We start from the raw sequence: 24,080 nt of genomic DNA, 5'->3' as shown, positions 1-24,080 counted from the left end.
AAGGATACTACTGGATTCCTATAGCACTAGGTTACTGCAGTACAATAAGTTACTACGCTAACCTACGATATTATAATCCTCTTCCAACCTATTTACAAAATATCCTTATTCTGAGGTTCTGGAAGTGTTACACTGTTGCATTAGACTCCTCTTCTTGAGGTAGTTCAAAGTCTTGAAAAACAGCAAATTTACATATTTTTATATACTGCCACTGATGGGTAAATTATCATAAAAGGCCTACAACCGAAATCCTCATCCTTTGATATGCAGATCAGATCATACAAGCTTTTCCCCTCAGATCATACAAAGTAATGTAAAATTGGAAACAGAGAGATTAACACTCATTCAAAAATAAAAATAATAACAAGCAGCAAAAACCAAAAACATAAAAAGGAATCTGTAAATGGCATCACACTAACAGTCTTAAACTTTGCTAAAGACAATATACTTGGTTTACCAAAGCAATAAGCATTTTATAAAGTACTCCAGAAATAACACTTATAAAAATAGGGGGGAAATTTTAGATGAGAGCACAAAACTAAAATCATATTCTCTGGCAAAGAGTTCTCCCAAAATGGCATGTCTACAAGAAGTGATGTTTGACAAAACTGTGTTGGCTGACTCAGCCACCAGCTCATGTTCAGGTGGCTTTTCCTCAGGTTTGCTTCATCGGTGAAAGGGTATTTGCAGATGCCTGCTTGAGGTAGGCCAGGGAACCCTGAGGGATGTTGGCTGGCTTTTTGTGCTGCCTGTTGATGTCCTCCAGCACCTGCTGCCAATGTCTCAGTTTTGTTAAGTGCTTCTGGACCAGAGCACCCTTCCGCTGTAATTCGTTCCTCAGTTCCGAGACATCCTCTTTGATAACTTGCTCTGGTTTCTGGACAGATAACTGCAATCTTTTTTGGAGGAAAAAACATTCTGTCTGTCTCACAATATCTAGAAATTTCTGGATACACTGATCAACACCAGTTCGAATTTCTTCCTGATCTGTACCATTGACATAATCCTGACTCACCAGAGAAGCAAAGCAGGCCTCGAACAATGACTCCGACTCGTCCACCAAGGTACTGTTAGAAGTTCTCAGAATGCCGGGTATGGCCTGAAGAAGCGAAGCCTAGCCCAATAACCCCGGCGGGGGTGGCGGGGGTCCATGTGGCTGTCCGGAGAACATGCCTCCCAGCGGAGCCGCCATTTCTAAAATGGCCTAGCCATTTGTTTTAAAACCTCCCCAGGTGATTCTATCTGCAGCGGAGGTTGAGAACCATGGTTAGAAGTACTTAACATTAAATCAGTGGTGTGGACCCTTAAGACTGATGGCGTGGAAGACCCTCACCCCTGCCCCAACTGTCACTAGGGCAGTGGGTCTCAAAGTGTGGTTCCTGGACCAGCAGCAGCATCGCCAGGGAACTTGTTAGAAATGCATATTCTCTGGCTGCATCCCATACTGCAGAATGAGAAACTCTGACTTGGGGCCCAGCAATCTGTTTATCAGCTTTCCAGGAGATTCTGATACTCCTAATGTTTGAGAACCACATTCTGGGAGTTGAATGGTTATCAGGCTGAGAGGTCAGGCAGTTTAGACATGGCACCTTTCTTTTTATTCTTAAACTCGTGTGCTGTGCTTGATGGGCCATTTAAGTGTTCGCTTGTTTGTTTTGAGAGTTATTTTGACTCGTGCGATTCCCTCCTTCAGGCTAACTTTATTTTTTTTTTCTGCTTATCACACTTTTATTGTAGAAAATTTGAAAAATATAGGATAAAAGTACGAAGAAATGAAAATCACCTGTATCTTACCATCTAGAAATAACTGCCATTATCTACTAACGTTAGAACTTCATCAGGTGTAAGATATGAACACCGCCCCACCCGCACCCCATTCTCCAGCGTAGGTATCCGTTCTGTGACCTTGCAGCCATCTCTACGTCACAACCCCGCCCCCCCCCAATACGTCATAGTGCCCCGGGCGTTCCAGGTGCGCGGCGCAGCAGGACAACCCTCGAAAGTGAGAGGCGAGGGACGCACTCTGAGCTGGAATGGGCGACTGGAAAGGCTACATCAGTGCGGTGCTGCGGGACCAGCGCATCGACGACGTGGCCATCGTGGGCCACTCGGACAATCGCTGCGTGTGGGCATCGCGGCCCGGTGGCCTGCTGGCGGCCATCTCACCGCAGGAGGTGGGTGTACTCACCGGGCCGGACCGGCGCACCTTCCTGCAGGCGGGCCTGAGTGTGGCGGGCCGCCGCTGCTGCGTCATCCGAGACCACCTGCTGGCCGAGGGCGATGGAGTGCTGGACGCGCGCACTAAGGGGAAGGACGGGCGCGCCATCTGCGTGGGCCACACGCCGCGTGCACTCCTCGTGCTCATGGGCCGGCGGGGCGTGCATGGGGGCGTTCTCAACAAGACGATGCACGAGCTGATCCATGGGCTGCGGTCGCAGGGCACCTAGCAGGACAGCCAGACAGCGCCAAAATAAAGTCTGACCTGGGCATGGCAGACTCACCCTCCGGTCGTGAGGGGGACGGGGAGGGTTGCAGATGCGGAAAGTACTTTACTAGAAGATCCTTGCAGAAAGGGTATCTGGTGAGGTTGGTATTATGAGTCCAGAGGCTTCCCAGCCTCCTGAGCCCTACATCAGGCCCTCCCATGGGTGCCCTGCCTGTGGCCTAACTCCCTAGGCCAGAGTCCAAGGGCCTTGGTCCCTTCTCAGGGTCCTAAGGACGGCCAACCCGAGGAGGGAGTTCTCAAACCCTCTAACTCAGGCCTGAGCATCCTCTCCCACAAAACTTTCCACAGATCTGTGTGGGACATACTGCAAAGGAAGTCCCATCCCCACCCTCCCACAACACTCACTAAGTTGGAGGCCAGGATACTTCTCACCCCCTCCACATGGCAAGAGGAAGCACTAGTGAGGGTTGTGAGTGGGTGATGGTGGGGCTGGTAGCCTGGAGAGCAGCTCTAGGGCTTGCAGGCCCTTGCATCTCCCTGCACATACTTCATAGGGGACAGAGGTGGGGGTGGGGAGGCACATGTTGCAGACCATCACAACTAGGTCTGGGGCCCCACAGCGTTCCTGCCTCCTTGGGGTCCAAAGGCCCTGGATATGTCCCTGGACTAGAGGGAGGAACTTTAGCACCCCCCCCACCCCTTGACCCTCCCTCTGCAGGCCTCAGCTCAGGGGGCCCTATGGAGGAGGAGGAATTGAAAAACTTGGGTGGGTTTAAATGAAGGCTGGTTTATTGCCCAAAAGTAGAGGATAAAGGTGGGAGGGAGAGTGGCTAGTTTCTGCGCCCTGTGCACTGGGGTCCAGGGCATGACCTCTCTTGCCCATCTCCACCCTGCCTCTCCTTCCCCGAGTGGCCCTGACAGGCCCCCATTTATCACTTGTTTTCTGGAGAACTGATTTTTATCCCAGAGAGAGGGAGGGAGGGAGGCAATGAGGTGGGTGAGCAAGAGGCAGATAGGGCACAACAGGCTCTCTTTGGGAGGGGAGATAGTACTGCTGAACCCCAAACCATGGTCTCTCCTCCCCCCTAGATGGAGAGCAAGCAGACTTCCAAGTGCACAATGAGAATTTCATTTCTTTTTTTTTTTTTAAATCAAACAGTGTTGGGGAAGAGGGTTGTAACAATGATACAGAAAACCTGGGTGAGGATGAGGAGAATGATATCATGGAGGAAGGAAGGTGGCAGGGAGGGGGCGAGAATTCAGCCAGCGACTCAGGCTCCCACATCTGTGCGCGAGCAAACAGCTGTAGGTCATGAACTCAGACTCACCCTTACTCCCACCCAGCCCAGTCAGAGTTGTGTGTGCACAAGGACACAGTGCAGGTCTCCAAACACATGTGCAAAGGACTCAAACCATACCCAAGTAACATGCAGTTGGCACGCACCCCCTCACTCCACCCCCAGGTGCATCAGTACGCATATGCAGGCTGTCACACAGGCTCACCCCAACATGCCCACATGTGCACATAACACTGTCTCTCAGTTACAAAAGCCCAGACCTCTGAGGACCTGTGCAAGGACAGGTGCATGCCCAGAGTACACAGACACACCCCTCTGCCCTTCTACCCCGGGCACCAGGCACAGGCATTTCCTGACTCCAGGCAGCAGTCTGGGCTGGAGCCTAGAGACGGGTGGCGTTGTGGTGATTGGGCATCGCGAGGCGGGGGGAGGGTGTGGCAGGGGGCAGCTCCTCCAGGAAGACCCTGGCAGGCAGCGGGGGTGAGCGGGGCTCGGGCCTGGCACAGCACAAGGTAGCGCGGGTGATGAGGTGGTCCAGGGGCTGCAGGGAGTGCATCCAGTGGGGCAGGAAGTCCCATGTCTGCAGCCACTTGGGCAGGCGCCCGGGGCTGCGACTCTGCAGCATGCTGACAAGTACCACGAAGGCCAGCAGGGCCCCAAAGGGTGTGCCCACACCTACCATGGCCTGCCAGCCTGCCATGGAGATGCCAAACACCAGCGACGGCAGCAGCAGGAAGCACAGGAGGAGGTAGAGGACGGCGAACCAGCGGTACTTCGCAGTGCGTTTGCCCAACGCCTTGGCCATGCGGATGGGCAGGCGCGTGCAGGGCACTGGGTACCACAGCAGGATGCCTGAGATGTTGAAGAAGAAGTGGCAGAGGGCAATCTGCAGGGGAGAGGGCGGAGGGGTGGAGGTGGGCAGGGGTGCCAGCTCCTGAGTCAGGATAGATAACAGTGGCCCTACAGGGTCTGGGCAGCAGGAAAGTCAGCACTTAGGGCTGACATTCCCCCAGTAAAATACTGAAACACTTCTGGACCAGTAGGTAAATAACTGCTGCCCTGAACTCTCCACATTTCCCCCACTGATCTCCCTCTCAGGAATTCCCCAGCAGATCCTGCCCAGATCCAGTAGCTAAAAGATTCACATCAGTTTCTGGCTCAGGAGCTCTGGCCTTCTGAGTGGGCAACATCCTGGCTTATCAGTTACTCCTTTGCTCCTAGAACAGCAACCCCTTTGCTGTCTGCCCCCCCAGTCCTTGATCCCCAAACTGAGCCAGCACCCCTTCCTCAGAGTACAAATCCCTCTCACTCTTGTTTGATTGGTGTGGCTCTCAGTAATGTCTCTCCCCTGTTAGACACTAAGGTCTTGAGGGCAGCACCAGGTATACTTTGCCCGTATGGTTCCCATAGAGTCTGGCATAGCAGGTGGCCCGTAGTAGGCAGTCAAAAACTAATTTGCACGTGTTGTCCTACGTTGGGTCAGGCTCCAGGCACCAGTCCTAGCCCTGTCCTGCCTCTGGCCAGGGTTACTCTCCCAAGCGCACCTGGAAAGCACTGGACAGCTTCTCCCGGGGGCTGGCCAGTGCAGCCAGGATGGCCGTGGTGGTGGTGCCGATGTTGGCGCCCAGTGTGAGTGGGTAGGCGCGCTCAAGGCTGATCACACCCAGGCCTGGGGGTAGAGGAGAGGACATGGTCTCCCCAGCTCCTTCCTTTAGCCCTTTTCCTGTCAGCCCTGCCCCACCTGACCCTGCCTCGGCGTAGGGACTTACCGATGAGTGGGGTGATGGCCGAGGTGAATACAGAACTGCTTTGGACAACGAAGGTCATGCCAGCGCCCACCACCATGGCAAAGTAGCCTGTGGCCCAGGTGAAGGGGGTGGGAAAGTCTGCGAGCAAACGGTCCCAGTAGGGTCAGTGGGAGGGCATTGGGAGGGGGCGGGGACTTTCCTTTGGGAGGAGGAATCCATGTCAGCTTCCAAGTGGGACCTTGTCAGTCCCCTGCTCGACTGCGGTGGCTTTTCCTGGTCCTCTTTGATCTTGGATTAAAGGCCCTTCTCAGCCTGCTTCTATCATGCTTTTGCTCCCTTGTTCCCTCTGCCTGGGACATTCTCCTCACTCCTAAATATTCATCCTCGGGACTCAGCGTGGATATCACTGCCACTGGAAAGCTCTCCCTGACCCCAGCCCCTGGGCAGACTTTGCTTCTCCCTCCTCTGAGCTCCCATAGATCCATGGATGCCCCTTATTCCGGCGTTTGTCATGCTGCCTTTGCCAGTGCCAGGCAGTGTCCCAAAAGCTCAAAATGAGGCTTAAATGAAAGTCAGATGGTATCACTGCCCTGCCCAAACCCCCAAGTGCCCCTATTAGCCTGGATAAAGTCTAGGCTCTGAGTGCAGCCTGGGACCTGCTCTGTCCCTGTTACCTCGCTGACCTCTCCCTACCTCTCTCCACCTCACTGAGCTCCCACCACACTGCTGGCCACCTTTTTGTGCCACAGTCCTGCCCAGCTGAGTCCTGCCTTGGAGCCTTTGCACTTTCGGGTAGGTTCCCTCTACCCAAAAAGCTCTTCAGCCACATCTGACTGCTCCACATTTAGGTCCCTGCTCAAATGTCACCTCTGCACAGAAGCCACTGACCACCCATCAAAAGCAGCCTCTTCCATATTCTATTTGCTGTGTTTTGCTTTCTCCTTGGCAGTTACTGCTCTGTCTGAATTTATCCCCCCTCGATCACTTTTTTATTGCTTGTCTCTCCCTCTGGGCTGTGAGCCCCCTGAGGGCAGGAGCCATCTCTGTGTGGCTCACCTCTGTATCCCTGGCACCAGGCCATGCTTGGCATACAGTAGGGGCTTAATGACTATTAACTGAATCAAACAATGGCCTCTGAGAATCTCTTTGGAGCCACCTGCTAGAATGGAACCACAGCTGGAAGCAGCCACAGATCCCCAGCTGTCAGCACCTCAGGGGCCTCAAAAATCACCTCGTCCAATCTCTTCTTTGTTCACATGGGGAAACTGAGGCTCAGAGATGGTAGGGCTTTACCCAGATCATACACCAAGGCAGTGGCAGGACTCAGCAAGATCCAGAAGGGCCCATCCTGGGGCCTGCCCACCCACTGCTCGAGGCTCACCAGTGTTGATAATCATCTGAATGACCTTGGCCACCTGGCCCTTGAGCAGAGAGTTGAGCATCTTGACGAGGAGGATGAGGCAGGTGCACAGGAGCACCAGGGAGCCAGCCAGCAGAATAAGCCCCACAGCCAGGTCAGGCAGGCCTGTGTCCACGAAAATGTGGCTGCCTGCGGGAGGGTGGTGGTAGTGGTATCAAGCTTCTGAGAGCTGACCCCCTCAATCCAGCTCCTAGCCCCCAACCTTTGCCACCCTCTTGGGCTCAGAGCCAAAGGCCTTGCCTCATGTCTCTTCAACCTCTAGAGCAGGGCCAGACCCAAGCCCAAGAGCTGGGCTGGCTGACAGCTGTCCTTCTGGGGCTGGAAGCAGCAGTGGCCAGGTGGGAGATGGCTCTGCCTCTGCCAGACTCTGCCCTGCCATGCCAGACATCTCCCACGCTGCAGGTACTCACATTTCTCCATGGTGGCATTTCCGAGCATCTGGCTGGTACTGGCCTCTGCCCTGGGCCTGCGGGAGGGAACCTAGATTAAGAGGAGAGTGACTTAGAGAATTCAGGAAAATGCAGCCTGGGATGGGGGCTAAGGTAGGGGTTAGGGAGAGATGGGGGATGGAGGGGATACAGATGGTCCTCTTTTTTTTTTTTTTTTGCGGTACGCGGGCTGCTCACTGTTGTGGCCTCTCCCATTGCGGAGCACAGGCTCCAGACACACAGGCTCAGCGGCCATGGCTCACGGGCCCAGCCGCTCCGTGGCATGTGGGATCTTCCCGGACCGGGGCACAAACCTGTGTCCCCTGCATTGGCAGGCGGACTCTCAACCACTGCGCCACCAGGGAAGCCCCAGATGGTCCTCTTGACTACATGCCCCTGAATGCTTTGCTTGCCCTCTCTGAGTCTGTTTCCTCCAATGATGAAATGGAGTTGAAAATATCTGCCACAGGAGAATCTGGCTGTAGTCGGCCCTCAGAATATTCAGCCCCATCAACCCACTGATCTGGCTCTCACGGGGGCCCGCAGGGGCCTCCTGATCTGATGGTGTCTTGTCCATGTTTTCTTCTACCTCTCCTTGGCATTGGAGGCTGCTGACCATGGCCCACTTCTTCTGAAAACTCTCCCTTCCCCATCTTTTATTATCAATCCCTGTCTCAGGGCCTCCTCTTCACCAGCATCCTTGCCCTGTCCTCTCCCCTCAGGCACGTAGTCCACGTTCTGTTTTCCTCTTGCTCAATTCCTTATCTGGAGGGGGTGGAGCAGAGGGCCCCACCTACTATCGGTGAAGAGGAGGGGGTTCCTGGAGAGGGCCCTTAAATCAGAAGGCCCAGGACAAGCAGGTAGCCTAAGTGAGGGGCTCAGCCTTGTGTGGGGGTGGTGGGGAGTGTCCTGGGCCTAAAGGGACAGCAGCTACTCAGCTCCAGGACACTGTCACTGTCCAGGGATTTAGCCCAGCTTAGCCAAAGAGCCTGATTCTACAAGAGAAACCACAACTCTGAAGGTTTAGATAAAATCTCCCAATCTGTAAATGTTGGCAACCACTTTAAGACATACTTTACAATTCTGTGAAGGCCAGTCTGGCCAGTCTGGAACCGCTCATTCGTAGCCTTCTTGGGTTAAGGAGTTTTTTTCTTTTCCTTGGCACAGCCTGTGGGATCTCAGTTCCCCGACCAGGGATCAAACCCAGGCCCCTAGCAGTGAAAGCGCGGGGTCCTAACCACTGGACTGCCAGGGAATTCCCTAAGGAGTTCTTTTTAAAAATGCAACCTGGGCTCCTTACCTTTCCCCCAGGGTCCCATCAGTGAAAGTAGAGAGTGGGCCAGGCTTGGCTAGGAAGAAGCCATGTCACAAAGGAGGACTTGAGCGGCAGAAAGGGGCCCTTACTCCTTGGGCCCCAGGCAAAATGAAAGAGTCACAGCTTCTCCCCGTCACCACCATCTGCCTCCTCTGGGAGCTGATATGGACCCTGGTCCCATTCCCCCTGTGGGGTCTCCATCTCACACCCCTCTGACCTTCCTGGGTGCTGAGGGTAAGGGCTCAGGCGTGGTGCTGGCACTTGGATTTACAGCTCCTTTATGTTTTATTCTAATCTGTGTCATTTAAAAAAAAATGTGTGTTAGAGATAAGAACCATTTATGGCACCTGACTTTAAATCGGGGTTTATTTTAATGGCATGTACTCCCTTGAGGGGGGCAGCGTGCTCCTCTGTGTACCCAGTTGGCCATACCAGGGCCCTGGGGCATCCTCAAGCCTGGGCCAGAATTGCAGGCCGAGAAACCAGGAGAAAATAGTCTCTGATGGGCTTGATTGGAAAAGCCGGCTGGGAAAGTGGTGGTAACTGGGAGACAGCCGGGTGTTTGCTGTCTGGCAGATCTGAGTTCAAATCCTGCTTTTATCTCAGCTACCTTGTGCAAGTCATGCCGCCTCACTGAGCCTGTTTTCTCTAAAGCAGGAAAAGAAAAGAGCTGTTGCAAAGGTTACAGGAGGAAATATGTGTGAAGCACTCACGACAGGGCTTAGATCATGACAAGCCTTCAATAAATTGTGCCTCCAAATAAGGATTAGACCCCCTCCTTCCCTGGGCCTATCTAGTATCACATGGTGTATGAGTACGGGTTGACTTCCTAGGTCAGGATCAATGGCTCCTGCAGACATGCCTGAAGATCCTGGCCCTGCTGGGAAGGAACTTGGTGGACCATCCTGCACTGCACTGGGTCTAGGGGTCTCTTGGGGGAGGGTTCTCTGGGACCTGGGGAGGCTGGAAGAGGAGGAGAGGAGCTCCACTGGGGTCCCACTCAGTGCTGACAATGTCGGGGCAGGGCAAGGCTGGGGGCTAGGACTTCTGAGGTTTGGAAACTTGACCTTCCTGCCTGGGGTTATGTGGCCCTGGCTGAGCTCAAAGGGCCAGTCCAGAGACCCTAAAGTGCAAGAGAGGAGTGTGGAGGCAGCAAGAGTGGCAGAGAGGGGGTCAACTGCATTGCCAGGCTGGGTGGGCAGAGACGGGAGGGAAAGGAGCAGGCCCTGGGGTTTCCCTGGCCAGCAGAGGGGAAGGTGGGAGCTCCAGCCTAGATAAAGAGCTGCCAGGCCCAGGGTCTGGGGCATAGCCCCAGGATATGCCCATCCCTCCTGGGCCTGGGGTAGGTGGGGGTGGAGGAGAGGGAGGGGCATGTGGAGGGGGTGCCTTAGCCCTGGGCTCAACCCCAGCTGAGCACTCCCTGCTGTGTGACACTGGACAAAACACATAACCTCTCTAAGCCTCAGTTTCTTTGTCTGAAGCATGAGGTCCATAAGGCTGCCCACTTCTCCCCAGGGGCTAGTTGTGAGGAATCTGGGAAGAAAGAGTTTGGGATTTATGTGCTTGCAGAGACAACCCAAATTCAGGAGACACCTCTGGGAACTGAAGCATATGATTAAGCTCACAGAGGGATGTGGGCTCCAAGAATCCTTCCCCTGGGGAAAACCGTGCAGGATGTGGGTGTGCGCAGTAGTCTCCCCTCCAGGAGAAGAGGTGTTTTAGGGTCTTTGCTTTTCTGGAAGCAGAGCGTGAGTGCTCTGCTAGCAGCGCCATCTGGTGGCAAAGAGGAGAATTGATTTTTTTTACGGCCACACCTACCACCCCTGGAGGTTCTCAAGTGGCTGTGGTCACCTGGTGGCATTCACGCCTGATAGGCAGAGTGGGAAATGGATACCTATGGTGGGATATACATCTGGAAGGGACAGCGAAATGGAGAGTCAAGAGTGTGGGCTCCAGATTCCACCAGGATTTTTGTCCTACCTCAATCACATAGACTTGGACAAGCCTGTCTGAACCTGTTTAAAATGGGGTTGTGACAATCCCTGTCTCCCAGGATGCAAGTCCTCAAAAGAAGCTGGTTTAAACCAGGTACATAGGGTTGACAATCCACACTGTGACCACACAAGAAGGTAATTCCCAGGACAGTGTCAGGACCCTGGAACATCAAGAATTGTTAGGATGCTAACAAACACTGCCTCTGGTTTTTCTTTCACCATCTGGAAAACCCCAGACTGTCAGTCACATAGGTGCCCTGGAGGCTGGCTTAGGCGAGGTTGGGCCTAGCTTGGTGAAAGCTGGAAGCAATGAGAACAGGTTGGAAGGGGCCACAGGAGACTCGGTGGCCAGAGGAAAAACGTGAGTCTTCAGTGCAGGAGCTGCCAGTGCACGTGGCTGAGTGAGCCACTTTCCAAAGGGGACTGTCCCAGAGAGAGGGCCAGAACAGGGAGCTCACATCCCACCCCCAGCTACTCTCCAAGCCAAGGAAATCCAGTCTGGACCCTGCTCTCAAGGGAAGGTTTCCCGGGAGAGCTGGGACGAGAAAACAGTGCTCAGGCGAGTGGTAGCAGGCTCAGCGGAGGCACCAGTGAGGACAGCCCCAGCCCAGTGAACTTGGGTGGGTTGCTTCCAGTCCCTTGGCCTCAGGACCAGCATCACTGAGGATTCCATTGGGTGAGAGCTACATTTGCCGGTGCATCCTTCAAGGGGAGACCAGGTGAATGCAGCTGCAGGCAGGCAGCAGGGATTTCAGAGGACTCGAGAATCGCCACGGCTGAGGAGCTCCCTTCCACAGCTTGCTTTCTGTGAAGTTCAAAGTGTGTGACTTTGGTCTCTTTCAGGTTTTGCTGTGAAGCAGAGGGGATTTTGGCCATTCAGAGAGCTTGGAGAGGGCCCAGAGTGCTCATGAGAAGGAGAGATGTGTTAGAGGGGTCACAAAGCCAGCGTGAAAGCTGTCTGCATGGGCTTTTTGATGTCAAACTGCCTTGAACACTCAGAAGGACTGAGCTGGAGCTGTGTGCCACTCAGATGCAAAGGAACATTGCAGGGCCAGTTGAAAGAATGTTCTCTGTTCACACTGGGATAAAGTCTGGGAACATCAAGTAGCAAGTGAAGAGGGTGTGCTGGGCTTCCGGTTTCCTTGTCTTTCATTCTAAATGGTGTTACTTCTTGTATGTCATAATCAAGGGGGAGCAAATACTGTGGATTATGGTTTTGATGAAGCATTTTCCTTTTTATGGCTGAGTGAGAAAGTGTGCTAATAGTTAGCTTCCATGTTAGCCTGGTGTAATGGCTGGTCCATGAGTGTCCAACTGATCCAAACGGAGCCTCATTCCAGGCATTAGAAGCCAGAAAGCAGCAGGAAGAGTGCAGCAGGACAAAGAGACACCGGCCTGTGGGAGTCTCCAGGGGAAGGAGCCCAATATCAGTACAAGTGGCTGTTGTGTCTCCAGTGAGGTCTCCATGGCCCACTTGTCCTGCTCCTGGACCAGTTTCCTGTTGGTCCTATTTTTCCCAGGCATCCTTATAGCACTCCCTCCCCGCCCATCTCCGCACATTACCTGGGCCCCCAAACACGGCAGAAGTGAGTCGTTAACCCCCCTGGCACCCGGGAGAAGAGAGAGCCCTAGATTGCAAGACCTGCGCTTGGGGCCCTGAAGCGGTAGGACAAGCTCTGGAGAGTTTCTTAGCCCCTTGGAGCCAATTTCTCTACTTATGAAATGACAGGGTTGAGCCATATCAGTGGTTCTTCAACTTGAGCATGGAACAGGCCTAGAGGGCTTGTTGAAATGTAGGCTGCTGGGCTCCACCTGATTTTTTCTGATTTAGTGGGTCTAGGAAAGGGCCGGATAGTTTGCATCTCTAATGGGTTCCCAGGTGGTATGTGTGCCACTGGTCCACACTTTGAGAACCAATCTCTGGGCTGGATCGATGACATGCTAGCTCTAATTGATTGGCAATGGCTGCCTGAAGCTGGTGTGAGGCTGGCAGGGTGTAGCAACATCTGCCCTAGGCACAGTATCACCGCAAAAGTGCCCCATGTTTGTCCTCCCAGGGTAAATGATCCCCTAGGTCTACATAGAGCTTTTGAACAGACGACACTGGCAGTCAGCTGTCTGGAGAAGGAGTCTTCTCACTGAAGCCAGACCTGGGACTCACCTCCATGGGGTTTGGGTGGCACCAGATCCGGATGAGACTGTGATTTCTCAGGGACTCATCCCCCGTGGCAATGCTGGTAATCACGGACTTGTCCAGCTGTGGGTAAGGTGTGGGAGGGGGGAGTGAGGGTGGGGTCCTACAGTCCCCCAGCCCCCACCCCATGACAGCCCTGCCTCCACCTGAATGATGAGCTTAGTGAAGGGCTCTGTGATGATCTTGAGCAGGTCAGGGGCATCGTGGCCGCCGCGGATGTTGAAGGAGGCCACCACAAGTCGAGTGATGTGGTGCAGGTACCCGGTGGCAGCCTCCAGGGGTAGCAGGACCAGAACTGACAGCCAGTTAAAGCAGTCGTGCACTGTGGCCCCCGCGAAAGCCCTGGGCAGGGAGGCCACGTTGCAGGGCAGGCTGGAGCCAGGATGCACTCAGACTGGGGGCTCCTGGTGTCTGGGACCACCCTCCCCCGACAAGGACAGGCCCCTCACTGCTCCACCCCCTCACCGCCGGAAGTCAGTCCTGTCCCCCGCCTGCATCAGGGCCACGATGGTGTTGGTGACGGAGGTGCCGATGTTGGAGCCCATGATGATGGGGATGGCAGAGCTTACCTCCAGCACTGGTAGAAGAGGGCGCCTCTTAACTAACTGGTTAAGGGCCACCCAGCTCCTGCCCCACAACCTCTCCTGTCAGACCCACTGCCCTCATCCCAGCCCCCAGCAGGCATTCCTGCCATGCTGCTGACTCTGCTCGGCCTCAGCATCACAGGTACATGGGGGCACATGCTGTGTGTTTACATGTGTGCGTACATGTGAACTGATGTTCACATATGTGTACTGCACCTGTGTATATGTGAACGAGTGTGTGGGTGCATGTCCACGAGGGCACGGGTCCTAAATTCAAATGTGTCTCTGTGCTTGTGTGTGCACATGTGTACACAAGTGTGATGTCACTTTCATGTGTCAGCTTGGCTAGTACCCAGTTATTCAGTCCAACACTAACCTAGATGTTGCTGTGAAGGTGTTTTGTGGATGGATTTGCCTCAACCATCAATTGACCTTGAGAAAAGATTAACCTCAATAATCTGGGTGGGCCTCATCTCATGAGATTAAAGGCCCTAAGAGCAAAACTGAAGCTTCCCTGGGGAAGAAGAAATTCCACCTATGCACTGCAGTATTGGCTTCTGCCCAAGAGGCCCAGCCTGCCTCACAATCACGTAAGCCAATTCTTTGCAATAAATTATAGATCTCTATATATCTCACGCAGGTTCTGTTTCTCTAATTCCTCTGGTTCTGTTCCCTTGATTGATGGAATGAGTGACTGTGTGGTGACATGAAGCCTTCCTGAGGCTGTACTCCCTAGTTGCCACCCTTCCCAGCTCCTGGGGCGACCCTCCTGGCTGAGACTCCAGGCCATGCTTTGGAGAACAAAGTGGGAGACACCAGAGCTGCCCATTGCCCGCGGCCCCTGCCCCCACTCCTGCTCTTCCCACCCCAGCCGCGCGTCCAGCATCCCAGCCCCCAACTCCTTCCCTGGCCCTGGTGGGCTTACTCACAGCCGGAGGAGACCATGCTGACCACGATGGATGTGGAGGTGCTGGAGCTCTGCACCAGCACGGTCACGAGGATCCCCACCACCAGCGCCGCCACCGGGTTGGACAGGATGGCATTGTCCTTGAAGATGTCGCCAGCCACCTTCCCTGGGGAGCATGAGCCAGCGTTGTCCGAGACCCTTCAAAACCCTTCCCTGGTCCCCTCCCCTCCGCCCTACCTCTCCCCTGAGGCTTCCCTGGGGAAGGAGAAATTCCACCTGTGCACTGCAGTATTGGCTTCTGCCCAAGAGGCCCAGCGTGCTTCACAATCACGTAAGCCAATTCCTTGCAATAAATCATAGATCTCTATATATCTCCTGCAGGTTCTGTTTCTATAATTCCTCTGGTTCTGTTCCCCTACCTCCGGCCAGCTGGAAGGCTGAGCTGAGCACGTCCAGGGAGCAGACGAAGAGGTAGAGGAAGACGAGCATCAGTGGTACCTTGAGGAGCGTCAAGCCAGCCCGGCACAGCTTCTGGGCCAACCCAGGCTCTGGAGAGGGGCCAGTCATGAGCACAGTGGCTGGAGGGCTCTGCCAGTGACTGCCGACACCCCTGCCACCCCGACCCAGGCCCACCTGGCTTCTGCTCATCCTCCTGGGCCAGCTTGGCAGGCAGCGGGTCATGGTGCTCCAGAACCTCTCCGTAGGGGCAGCCTTGCTCGGCGAGGGCCATGGGGCCCAGGCTGGGGAAGGCATAGGCTGAGGTCCCTGGAATCCTGTGCAGGACTGGGGAGCGAGGCTGGTCAGCAGTTCCCTGAGGCCCCAGGTCCTGGGGAGGTTGGGAGGGGTGGGCAGAGGGGTGGAGGCCTCCCCACCGGGGCAGGACGTGGGCAACTGAGGGCAAGCAGCGTCCAGGGGTGGGAGCAGCACTCACCCTGTGGGCTGGGCACATAGGCAAACGCCGCCCCACACGTCATGTGCCCCCCACAGACTGGGAGTGGGGAGACAGCCCGGCTCTCCAGCCTCTCTCCGTAGGACATCATCCTGGGTACACACTGTGGGCCCTGCACATCAGGGGCACAGCAACACTGAGTGAGAACTGCTGTGTCCTGGAAACTCACACACACTCACACACCCATCCCTCCACACCCACACCCATACACTCACGTGCGCAAACACCCATGGTGTGTGATCACAAACATACCTCCAGCGAAGCTCACCCTCCAACCCCACACACACACCCCCAGAGCTGCACACTCAGATCTCAGCACAGATTTGGGGATTCATTCACTCATTCATTCAGCAAGTATTTATTGAGCATCTACTCTATCTAAGGCACTGAGCTTGATGCTGGGGTACAGCTGGCTAAGTACAGATGCAGCTCCTTCCCCCAGGAAGCTCAAAGTCTAGTGGAGAATCAGATGTCAATGAAATAATCCCTCAAATAGATGGAACATGGCAATGGGAGCAAGTGTTCTAATGACAGATACAGGTGTCACGAGAGTGCCCCTGGGGCACAGGGGTTCATCCTCACAAATGAACTTCTTTCCCCATCCACCCTTAGCCCCCAGCAATAAACAAGCACTGATGGGCCTTTCTGTCATGAATGAGGCTCAGACCAGGACTTGTTTAGTTAAGGAGGGCCCCCATCCTGTCCCCAAGTCTGGGAAGCCCTTGACTTGCTTTAGCTGCCCCTGAATTGCCACAGGAGTTCCCGGCTGTTGGGGTGGGAGTGCCCCAGTCTGCTTCAGCACCCCACCCTTCACCCCCAACCTTATTCCAAGGGCTCTGGCTGTGACGTTGTGGGGCATGCAGAGCTGAATTCCAAGCTCTGGAAGAGCATGAGTCCGTTTTACTCTGGGGCAGTGAGCCAGGCTGGGCTGGGACTGAGATGTTATACGGGACAGGAAACAGAGGCACAGTAAGGACAGAGGTGAGGTGCCTGTTTCCTACTAAGGGTTGGGGATGGGGTTGGGGTGTGGGGACCCTGGACTCACCTTGGTGTTCTGTGTTTCAGCTCCTGCTCAGATGCTCAGGGAAGCCCTAGGGGCCTGAGGAGAACCTGGGATCCTCTTCTTTATACCCTCGGGTCAAGGGCAAAGTCCCTGGAACCCTAGCTGCCCTCCCTCTGTTCCCCAATTAACCTCACCCCCGTAGATTCCTCCCGGTTAATTGCTAATCGTCAGCTCTGCAGGGGGAGTCTGTGGACAGGCTCTCCCCTCCCCCACACAGATACTCAGCTAGAACCATGACCCAGACCCAGCAAGGAGGGCACAGATGCATCCCATGCCCCCAGGCAGAGACCCTGATGCCACTCAGGCACCTCATTCCCAGGGTCCCCAGAGATTCCATGGCTCTGGCCCCTTTCCCTCCTTCTTGGCCTGACAGTACTCTGCAAGGAGTAACACAAACACCCTTCAGCCTTGCCTTGCATCTGAGTGTCTATGGGTCTCTCTGTGTGTCTTGAGGGGCATTTAGAGGAGAGGAAGTGTGTGATGGAGGAAGCAACAGAAGACAAACCCAGAGAAGCTATGTAGCGCTGAATTGTGGAGGGTCCAAGACCACAGATCCAGGATGTGAGCCTGAGAGAATCTGCCCCTGGCCAGATGGGGCAGGGCCTGGTCTGCATTTTAGAATGGTCCCAGGTGTGTGGGGTTCGGATGTGTCAAAGGGAGTGAGTCTGGAAGCAGAGAGACCGGTTAAAAGGGTGATGAGATGGTCCAGGTGAGAGAGGATGAGGTCTGAATCTAAGTGGGAAGAAGAGGGATGGAGAGGAGAAGATGCATCCCAAGGATACTTGGGCAGGACAATTGGTGTTGGGAGGGTGGGAGGGAGAGGAAATATATCACAGTTGGGCTTCTGGATCAGGAAGTTGATGATAACATGAGGTCTGTTGTAGAGTCCCTGAAACCCAGACAGGGGTCTTAGGGAGTCTTTGAGAAGCTTATTTCTCTTTACAGGACCTTGGAGCCTGAGTTGGGGCCCATATTCACAGAGAGATGAGAAGGGAGCTTCCCTTCTAAGGGACTAAGATTTTCTCAGATCCAGGAGTGGTGAGTTCCATTCAAGATCTAGCTTGGGCAACTGTCTGAGTGACCTAACATCCATCGGCCCATCCATCCATCCATCCATCCATCCATCCATCCATCCATCCATCCTTCCATCCATCCACCTAGCCAGCCAGCCAGCCAGCCAGCCTTGTGTCTATCCATCCATTTCTAAGCACAGTAGTTGAGTTCCTATTCCATGCTGAGCCAAGATTGCAAGGCCAGCTTCTCTCCTGATCCAAGAAATGGTCCAGTCCCTGAGTCGGCCTGGGATTCTAAGTACTCACCTCCCTGAGCCCTAGTCCCTTCCCTTATAAAATGGCAATGAGCATGAATTTTTCAGTGAGTTGTAGGATTCAATGAGATAAATGACCCATCTCAGTGCCTAGAACAAAGTCCCTCAGCATGTTTGTTCTCTTCATGCCCTCATGCCCTTTTCACTGTCTCCAGGATGGCTGAAGTGTCCCTGCCAAAGAAATGGCCCCATCTCCTCTAGATTCTCAGCCCTGTTTCAGGTCAACAACTCTTGGCTCACCAGCTACTCTGTTTGCTCAGGGTCCCCTGAGCTACAAATCTTACTCAACATCTTACACATCTTAGGGCGACACAGACAACAGACTCTGTCGAAGTGGCTAAGAGCAGAGAACAGGCCAGCCTGGGTTTGGATCCCAGCGCCACCACATTGTGGCCGTGGTAGTTTAGGCCACAGAACCCACAGGGGAGAGAGGGGTTGGGGGGGCGGAGGTGCGGCTGGGATTGGTTTTGAGGAGAGTGACTGTAAGTCCTGGTTTGCCTGGCCAAGTCCGGGTTTATGACTGTTGGCCCAGAGTCCCCTTTCACTCTGCAAAGTGCCCTGGTTTGGACAATAAGCCATATAGTCTTATGGCTTGTTCTGGAAGATTCTGGGGAAATAAGGCAGGGAATCAGCTACGCAGTGCTTGCTAGAAAGGTCTCCATTCATATCAAAAAGGAAAATAAAGACAATCCTGCTTCTCAAAAACATCACCGTGTTGTTTAAAACACCGCCTTTTGTCCTTTTCCCTGTGCCTTTTCTATCTACTTTGGATTTTATTGTCTCTGGAAGATTGCATCTTGCTTTTTTTCATCTAACATTATAACATAAGCCTTTTCCTGTGTCTTTACACTCAGCACAGATGTTGTTTTTAATGGTTGCATCACGTTCTGTCATGAACCCTAATTTATATGGTGAACCCTTGGGTGTCCTAGAACCTCTCCTACCTGGAGGGAGTGATTTGGGTAAGACTGGCATTCATGCACGGGTGGGAGGGGCATTGCTGATCCAGGGAAATGCAATTATTACTGAGTTCTTGTGTTGGATTCATCCTTGAGCTGATGGGCTCAGAGATTGTCTGGGTACGTCCTCTCCCCTGCCTGCTCCAGTCAGACCCCGGGCGGGAGCAGAGGTATCCAAGGCACTCCTTATGGGCTGGGGGTGTGTCTCCTTTTTAATAAGGTTTGGATCTTTGACAGCTTTGAAGCCTACCTTCCCTGCCCTCGTGGAGCTCAGGGTTTAGCGGGAGAGGCAGTTATTAATCAAATGCATCGCAAGAGAAACAATTATGTAATGCTATGGATCTCCACCACTTGCAAAAATATTTTGTGGGGAGTGGGGCTGCCACAGCCCTAGCAAAAGCATGGAGACTTGGGAGCTGACCAGAGCTGCCTTTGGGACTCTTGAGAGCAGTGGAGAAGGTGGCCACACCCCAGACCCCAAGCATTTCAGCCCCTCTGCTCATCTCAGCCCACTCCTGCTCATGGCCTGCCTCCTCTCTGTCTGTGACAGACCCTGTGTTCCCCTGAATGGTAAGTCCTGCCCTGTCTGCTCACCTGCACTCTGGCCACGGCTTCCCCCAGACCTCTGGGCCCGGAGCCTGGGTGGCTGGTGGTGTCTCACACTGAGAAAGGCACCCAGGAGGAGGAGCAGTTTTGGAGGGAAGATGCAAAGATCCGTCTGTACTGAACTGTACCACTGTGTCTGAGGTGTCTCTGGCGCGAGCAGTTGGAGCTGCGGGTCTGAAGCACGCGATGTTCTCCTTTCCCCAAATGGGGCCTCTTGCATGTTCCAACCTCAGTGAGCAGCATGTGGTCCAGACACGGAGCCAGACATGGAGGAGGCATCTTTGACACACGCTTCTTCTCTACCTCTTGGTCTCAAATTCATCCCCCAATTCTCCCAATTTTCCTTTTCTGGGAGCTCCCTAATCCTTTTGCCCCCTCCCCGGTCTGGCCACCATCTCTCAGCTGGGTTATTGTAGTAGCCTTTCTCTCTGATGGCTCCCCTCAATCTAGTCTCCAAAAAAGCAGCCAGCCAGCCTTCCAAAATGCAAACCTCACCATGTCACCCCTCTTCCTTTTAAATCCTACCCCTGCTAGCCCAAAGACCAGCATCCTGTCACAGCCTCAGGGCGCAGCGTGACTTGGCTTCCTGCCTGAGTGGGCTCAGGTGAAGGTGCCCCCAGGGAGAGTGTGCACAGTGAGGAGAGACCCAGCCAAGCCCAGAGGAGCACCCACATTTGAGGGAGGACACAGGAAGAGGCACAGCAGGGATAGGGAGGAAGAGCAGAAAAGCAGATGCCCCAGAAGCCAGGGTTGCCCATGTTTTGAAAGAGATACCCTGGTCAGCAAGATCAAATGCTGCTGAGGTGTCAGGAAACGTGAGAACAGAGTGGATTTAGTGGCCCTCGAGAGCCTAGTCGGGGCAGTGCTGTAGGAGGGGAAGGAAAAGGAGGTGGGAGCAGAGATAGCATGGCTAACGTGCATGGGACAGGCTGACAGACACTGAATTTCGTCACACCGACGACAAGGATTTCTCCAGGAGCGGCATGATTGCTGAATGGAGTAGAGAATGGTCCCAAGAGCAAGTGTGTGGTCCAGAAAGGGAGCAATCTGGACCACAATCTGGACCAGCAATCTGGGAGAACAACCAGCTCCAGTTATTCTCCTTTTCTACAATTCTCTGTTAAGATCCATTTGCTCCTTAAATACACACAATTTGCTGCACGTAAGTTTTCTGCAGGACCTAAAGTTTAACGACAATCAAAGGAGGAAAAATTGACATTCCAGACCATCTGTTCATGACCTGGATTTTTTGAGGGGATCTGGTTAATGACAACAGGGTTTCCCATCAGCACAGTTTGAGAAACTTGTGCCTCTTCTCATCAATATGTTTATTTAATATTCAACCAACATATAAGCCCCACGGAGGCGGCACGGTGCTGTACACCGGAAATATGGGCATCAACATTCCTGCCCGGCATGCAGCCAGCACAACTGCACACCAACACAGCATGAGTGTGCATTGCACACATGGGTGCATCCTCTCTGTGTCTGTGGTCAAAGCATCCACTCTCACCAGCAGGCTGAGTGACACGGTAGGGGTCACCTGTCACCTCCCTCTGGGAACAGAGCAGTCCCTCCCCTGGCCCTCTTGACTGTCCTCTCTTAGAGAGCCTGGATTTTGATCTGAGCTGCCTGGCACAGATCAGGCAGGGCCCTGAGACATTGTCCCATCTGAGCCCCACTTTCCAGAGGGGTAGCCCAAGGCTACATTAGATCCTCTGGGTCCAGGGCAGGGGCGGCTGACCTGAGGATGCCCTGTCCTTGTTTGGGGGATAAGTGCCCCATGTAATGATTAATCCTGGTGGCCCAAGTGCCGGTCACTCATTGACTGACAAGGCCAAAGTCTGTGGCCAAAAGAGCTGAGGCTGCTTTGGGCTTTTCTCAGAAATCACCTCTTCCCCCGCAGTTCCCTTCCTTACATGGCCCCAGCCCTATGCCCTTCCTGCTGGCCTCAGGGACCAGGCCTGAACGGGAGACTGTGGACTCCCAGTTGGTTGTCCCAGGCTCTGGCTTCTGAGTTCCAGACCTGAAGCTCGGAGGTTGGCTTCAGACTTCAGGTCCTGGCCTTCATGCTCTGGGCCTGGAGCTTGTCTCCAATTTCTGGGGTCCCCACTCTGGTTCTGGCCTCAAGTGGGCTCCAGTATCTGAGTTCCAGTCTCGGGCTTCAGTTTTAGACATCAGATGTCAAGCTCGGAGCTCTGGTTCTTGGCACTGGGCTCTGGGTTCTGAGCCCTAATCTTCAATTTCAGATTCCAGACACCAGGTTGGGCTTCTGACTCTTGCCTCCAGGTTCTGGGTCTGTGCTTCAGGCCCCAGATCCAGGCTTTGTTCTCCAGATTCCAAGCTCCAGTTCCACACTCCAAGCTTCAGGTTTTTGGTCTGGGTTCTGGGTTCCTTCAGTGCTTTGGCAATGGGGCAGGAAGATGGGGGCCTCCTCGGCTTGTAGGGTTACCCCGGTCCACCAATCTTAGCTGGCCACTTCGTCCTAGCAGCTGGCACTCTGGGCTGGACTGCAGGTAGGACGCTCATTCACCTCCTTGGCTTTCTGTCTCCGCTTTACCCCCAAGCCAGTTCTCTGGAGACAGGAGTTGAGATGGTCACAGAGCACCACTCACTCAGTCCCTCCCTGCAGGAGTCAGGACACATGCACATGTTCATGTCCCTAGCTCTTCTTGGACACCCCCAGGACCATGGTGGACATGAATGGCGACCCCTGTGGTTGTACAGTGGTACGGGCCTGTGCCCAGCTCTGGCTACATTTGACTCACTGTAACCAACCATATGTGTTCCTCCCCATCTGGGCCTTCATTTCCCTGTGGAAGCTGAATTCCAGCCTCTAATCCCCCAGAAGTCTGAGTCACCTGATCACCAGACCAGGCCCCCTACCGGGTGCACTCTGTGCTCGCCCTTGGGGGTGGGGTGGCTGTCCCCAGAGAACAGTGCATCAGCACTTGCAGCCCAGCTCCAGGTGAGCAGCCAATGCCCGTAACTGCCCCCACGCTGGCCCAGAGCCAAGGTCACTGTGTGCCCTGTTCTTGCCCTGCGCCCATCCTGTACCCCAAGGCTATTAAGGTGGGTGGGGGGACAAGAGACAGATTCTTAGAGGCTTGGAGCCACATGGGGTTGGGCCCCACGGGTGTCCTTGAGGAAGTCACGCCTCCTCTCTCAGCCTGTGAACTCTGTAGGATGGGGGTGTTGGAGGCTGCAGAGTGGTCAGCAGATGTGTGTTCGCTCCCTTCCTTCACACTGGGTGCTGGGTGAACAGGCCAACTCCTCTCCGGGCTTCCCACCTGGTGGGATGAGGGGAAGCAGCTCTGCTACCTTTCCCGACCACCCAGGAGTCCACCTCTGTGCAGTGACTTTGAAACATGGCCTCAGGGGTTAACCAGCTGGTGCTCCTGGCCCCCTTCCTTGTAGCTGGGGCCTGGCCAGGCTGGGACAGTGAGGGCTCAGGGCTGCTTCAGGGGGCATGATGGGGAGGAGATCACAAGGGGATTGTGGCAGAGGGACACACCCAGCCAGTCAAAATGGGCTGAGGGGGCAGTGGGCTGAAGCCCCTAATGGAAGAGTTGGGTACCACTTCTGGAGAAAGGGATGGCAGGCCAGCAGTGACAAAGAAGTGGCTTTGGGGAGTTCTTTGTGATATTATAATTATTTTTAATTGCATCCTTTAAAAAAAATTAAAGCAAAGGTGAAAGTCTCCTTTGGCCACTACCCCTTCTGCTTCCCACCTCCCTGTCAGTTTGGTATGTATCCTTGTAGAACATTCTCTCTCTTTTCTGTACATTTATAAGTGCCTGTGTGTTTGTGGTTTATATAAAGGTATCATGCCATGTTCATTGCTCTGCATTCTCTTACCAAACTGTCTTGGAGAACCTTCCATGGCAGGACATGCTGTACCCAATTCTTTATCTGCTGTGTGGTATTGCAGAGCATGTGTGTGTTACCCTACCCCCCGCCCCTATCCACTTTTGCCAGTTTTCAGGCAATAGACAACCCTGCAGCGATGGGCCTCCACGTGCCCAGAAGTGAGTGATTCTCTAGTGGCACTGCTGGAGTCACATGCCGTGTGTTTTTAATTTTTAGCAGAAATTCCCAAACTCCCCCCAACCCAGAGTAGCCACATCAATGTGCCCTCCTCTGAGAGGGCCCTGGCTCCCCAGTGGGGGTTTCTACAGCATCCAGGCCCTCCTTGGTGTGTGTCCCTGCGTCAGACAGCCTGAGTGCTGGTGACACCCCAGCGGCAATCCCCTGCATGATCCTGGACTAGTCACTTACCCCCCTGCAGCCTTGATTTCATCCCCACCAGGCTGTTTTGTTGTGAGGACAAAATGAGATAAAGGATGGAGGATGCCTAACTTGGGGACCTCGGGAGATGTGAATTCCTCCTCCTGTAGGGGCTGACCTCTACGGAGGCTCTTCTACCTAGGCTTCAGCCCTCTGCCCCCTTAGCCCATTTTGTTTGGCTGGCTTGGCCCAGCCCTCTGGCTGTTGAGGTCATCTCATGAGTCAGGCTTGGCTACTCAGTGTGGTTCAGGAATGACCCTCTGACCCCAGTCAGAATCCCAATCCTGGTCATTTTCTACCGTCCTTTGGGGATTTGCAGAAAGGACATGCAGGGAGAGAACACGCGTGCAAATGAAGCCAACACAAGAAAGCAGGACTGAGATGGACAGAGATTCCTGACTAAAATGATCTAAACTCCTAAATTTACCCAGCCACTCCTAGACTTCTTCATTAGATAAGCCAATGCATTCTTTCAGTGTGTGTGCTTGTGACTCTGAGTGGGATTTCTAAGACTTACAAACACAGAAGTCCCGCTTCATTGAAGGTCTCAGCTTA

The 24,080-nt window shown here is 54.0% G+C and overlaps 2 protein-coding genes and 1 pseudogene across 2 annotated transcripts; 1 reads left to right on the top strand and 2 right to left on the bottom strand.

Moving 5' to 3' along the window:
• Positions 1-639: 639 nt before the first annotated feature.
• Positions 640-1,192, bottom strand: LOC115847218 (mediator of RNA polymerase II transcription subunit 28 pseudogene; annotated as a pseudogene).
• Positions 1,193-2,033: 841 nt separating this feature from the next.
• On the top strand, positions 2,034-2,447 carry PFN3 (profilin 3). The gene has a single exon (XM_060295565.1). The coding sequence runs from the start codon at positions 2,034-2,036 to the stop codon at positions 2,445-2,447; it is 414 nt and encodes a 137-aa protein (XP_060151548.1).
• Positions 2,448-4,126: 1,679 nt separating this feature from the next.
• SLC34A1 (solute carrier family 34 member 1) lies at positions 4,127-15,374 on the bottom strand. The gene is made up of 12 exons (XM_030846819.2): positions 15,266-15,374; positions 14,968-15,117; positions 14,754-14,882; positions 14,357-14,500; positions 13,309-13,420; positions 12,990-13,185; positions 12,811-12,906; positions 7,323-7,392; positions 6,874-7,041; positions 5,514-5,630; positions 5,289-5,413; positions 4,127-4,630 (listed from the first exon to the last, which is right to left on the bottom strand). Exons 1-12 carry the CDS (start codon positions 15,372-15,374, stop codon positions 4,127-4,129), a joined length of 1,920 nt encoding a protein of 639 aa, XP_030702679.1.
• Between the last annotated feature and the right edge of the window lie 8,706 nt (positions 15,375-24,080).

The sequence above is a fragment of the Globicephala melas genome, chromosome 3, assembly GCF_963455315.2.
Source record: "Globicephala melas chromosome 3, mGloMel1.2, whole genome shotgun sequence".
In the NCBI taxonomy this organism is placed as follows: domain Eukaryota; kingdom Metazoa; phylum Chordata; class Mammalia; order Artiodactyla; family Delphinidae; genus Globicephala; species Globicephala melas.
Note: the sequence above shows the minus strand (reverse complement) of the source record. Positions and strands in the feature narration are given on the sequence as shown.